The 3,711-nt window shown below is 43.2% G+C and overlaps 1 protein-coding gene across 1 annotated transcript; it reads right to left on the bottom strand.

Annotated features, from left to right (window-relative positions):
• Nucleotides 1–233: 233 nt before the first annotated feature.
• Nucleotides 234–1,172, bottom strand: LOC102373850 (olfactory receptor 5I1-like). Its single transcript, XM_006034114.2, has one exon. The coding sequence runs from the start codon at nucleotides 1,170–1,172 to the stop codon at nucleotides 234–236; it is 939 nt and encodes a 312-aa protein (XP_006034176.2).
• Nucleotides 1,173–3,711: the final 2,539 nt, after the last annotated feature.

The following is a 3,711-nucleotide window of genomic DNA, read 5'->3' as shown; positions in this document are numbered from 1 at the left end:
TATTAAAAAACTTAAAATGTCAGGGTGACTTACTATAATAAAACACTCATTCTTGTAATAACACACAATATTGTTAGGAGGGGCCTAAAAGTATAGGTATATATGAATAAAGAGGGAGAGTTGGATGCTAATAAATATTATGCAGAGACGTACAATTGCATGCAAATATTTATGAAGTACTTCTCACTTGATAGCTCTGAAGTGTGGTTTAGCTCTGTATTCACAGAAGAGGCTTATTTTGAAGTCATTTTCCTACTTATGGTCCTTCTCAAAGCATCTTTCACATCCTTGTTCCTGAGGCTGTAGATGAAGGGATTCAACATGGGGATGACAAGGGTATAAAACACAGACAAGACTTTGCTTAGACGTGGGGAAGACAGAGAACCTGGCTGGGCATACATAAAGGAAACCGTGCCAAAAAATAAAGCCACAGCCACCATGTGGGAGGAGCAAGTGGATAAGGTCTTGAGCCTGCCCTTGGCCGAGTGAATCCTGAGAATAGCATGGATGATGTAGGCATAGGAGATGAGGATGATTCCTGAGGTGATCACTATGATGAGGCCAGATGCAAGAAACATTACCAGTTCATTGATGTAAATATCGGTACATGATAGATTTAGCAAGGGGGGAAAGTCACAGAAGAAATGGTTGATCTCTTTAGGTGCACAGTAGCTAATTGAAAAGGTGAAGCTAGTTTGCACAATAGAATTGGTGCCACCACAGATATAGGAGCCCACGATGAGCTGAACACAGACCCTTTTGGACATGATGGCTGGATAGAGGAGTGGGTTGCAGATGGCTATGTATCGATCATATGCCATTGCTGCCAGGATATAGGCTTCTGTAGTGACAAAGACAGCAAAAAAGAAGAACTGTGCAGCACATCCATTGTAGGAAATGGTTTTTCTGCCTTGTAGGAAGATGGCCATGGCTTTGGGGGCAATGGTTGAGGAGTAGCAAAGGTCTAGGAGTGACAGGGTCATGAGGAAGAAATACATGGGGGTGCGAAGATGAGGGTCAATTCGAATGATGAGAACCATAATAGTGTTTCCTAGCACCGTGGCCGTGTAAATCAGAAGGAACACCAGAAATGGAAGCACCTGTATCCCAGGTCCACTCCCGAATCCCAGCAGGATGAATTCTGTCACAGCTGTGTGGTTCTTCTCCCCCATAGATGCTGCCATAGCTCATCTCTCCCTTGGGGGGTAAAAAATAGGTTAAAGATGGAGGACAAAGCGTAATGTCCCTTTGGGGATGACTGACAGAACCCTTCAAAAGTTACTTAAACCTCGACTTAATATGTCTACAGGATGTCTATTGAAATTCTGAGTTTTCTACTATGAAGCTATATCTCCATATCACTTCTCCATATAATAACAATTGTGCCTTTGGCAGAATATTAGCAAAATCTTCTAATTTCTCTTGTCATTCTCAGGTCTCCTTTTGGAATGATGTTGCTCAGCCTTGTTATTCTGGGTTGAATGGGACTCCCAGTCTATACATGCATATATTGTAAACTGAGAGTGTATAACACAGGGATTTTTGTGCTCCAAACAATAACTTTTCATTGAGCTAGACCAGATTTCTGTCTATGGATGCAAAGATAAACAGATACTGAATCTTATCGTTACAGTATCCTATAATTAGTACTGTATGCTTTACCTGTATTCTATACATATATCAGTGGAATCTGACTGCTGTCGAAATGAAATCTGTGGAGGTTGGAACCAAGCGAATTGTGAACGTATCCTGGGGTGCCTACCTGTATCATTAGGTACCTATTTGTTTAAAATATGTCCCCCAAACTCTTTTGGTGCCTCTGAAAACACTAACTTCATGTAAGCAGAAGGGAAAGGACTGCGTTCTTGATAAAGACTGGCCCTTTCAGCTCACCTTCCCCCCTTCCTTTCTTACATTACACAATATGTCTAGATGTTTTGTTCTTGGGAGTTCCAGCAATTATTTTAACAGAATATAGAGTTTATAATGAAATAAACATTTTCACATACATTGCTGACTTTCCAAAACTCTGGAAATAGATACATATGCCAATCAATGCATAAAACTTAAACAGCAAAGAAAAAAAACAAACAATGAAGTACATGGTATTGAGGAAAAATGCTAGTTCTGATTTCAATATTATAAGGTGTTTGGCTGAATAATTTAGCTTTTGAATAAAAAGTAAGAATTTTCATTTAAAAAATAGGACTGGCTCTATTCCCAGAATATAAAAATAGCCAGCTTGAGTCAGCATACACCTACCCACAAAAAGTCTCTTTGTATGGAAAAGAGAAGTTGAATGCAGAAACTTCTGTATTTTTGTCACCTTTTTTTCATCCACAACTCTATCAATAAGACATTGAAAAGCTACCTAATCCCTTCACTTTTCTAGCGACTGCTACTTGAAAAGTAGAAGTAGAATGAAAGGTCTTCTGGTTTTACCTCTTTCTCATGCACAGCACTCTCCATAACATACTGAAAAGCCTCCCGACACCTTCACATCCCTGTCGTGAAAGAAAGACCTACCCCAGCATCATTCAACTTGGTCTCTTTCGGAGCCTTCTGCAACAGCCTCCTGTGCTGTTGTCTGCAAAGGTTGGCACCTTTCACTGCCCCCTGTTCCAGGGATTTGGGTAGGAAATTTGCTTTAATGTTGCAAACTGACCTGAGATCTTTATTGCCCTTGAGTGCTTTTCTGCCAAGATTAAGCGCTGGGACTGTTCTAGCAGTTATATTGAAGGGAATGGCATTAAATCTGGCCAAACTGCAGAAGCTGTGCAAAAGGAGGAGGCTGGTGCTTCCCTTCCTAGCAAAGGGCCTTGAGTTCTCCAGAGGAAAGGTGCTATGAGAATTCATGACTGCAGTGAGGCTCTCCCTAATGACAGAGATGTGTTTTCAGTCCCAGCCCTGTGGATTTGTTCTGAAGAGACCTAGAGAGGCACTAGATAGAAGCCCTTGTATGAATGCAATGAAAAATTATCTCATTTACATGAATAGCAGTCAGACCAAGCTGGCATTAAGGCCTGCCTGGGGATATTATTCCCTGTTCTCTGCTCTTGCTCTCTCTTCGTATGTGCCTGTGTTTCAGGCCCTGCCTGACCCTGAGGCCATGAGTGCTTTGGGACATGGGCTGGAGACGGATGTGGGGAGCACAGTGTATGTGCAGGGTAGAACAGTATTGTACTGCAGTGGGCTCTGGGCCATTCTTCATCGTGTCCTGGAAGTAGATGAACCAGATCCATTTACAGCCATGTTCCTTGTTTGGGCTTTTTTCTTCACCTCTTGTTTTACTCCCTTTTGTCAAATTTTCAAGACCTGAACCCTGAAAGCCTGGCATATGAGCAGGTGGCCATGTTACTGTGCAGGTCCTGAGCCAGCCCACAGATCCTGTCCACTTTTCAGAAGAGCAGGTGCTTCTCACCCCTAGACTCAGAGCAGAGCCTGTGTGTCCCCAGGGCCTCTGTTCCCCAGGAAGATGCTTCTGGAGGGGAGAAGGCAGCTGCCAGCGGAGAAGGGACTAAAGAACAGAGAGAGATCCTGGAGGGGCAAAGGCAGGTGGGGCGTGGCAATGGGCAGGAGCAACAGATGTGGGGGCAGCAGAGCAAAGGAAAGAGTGAGGCACTGACTAATGGGCATTTCAGGAATCGTAAGGAAAGGAAACCAGAGGCTGATTCCTGACTCTCCCCTCAGTGCTCCCTTGCCAGTACCCTC

Source organism: Alligator sinensis, unplaced genomic scaffold (assembly GCF_000455745.1).
Source record: "Alligator sinensis unplaced genomic scaffold, ASM45574v1 scaffold79_1, whole genome shotgun sequence".
In the NCBI taxonomy this organism is placed as follows: Eukaryota; Metazoa; Chordata; order Crocodylia; family Alligatoridae; genus Alligator; species Alligator sinensis.
This window is presented reverse-complemented; position numbering and strand designations above follow the sequence as displayed.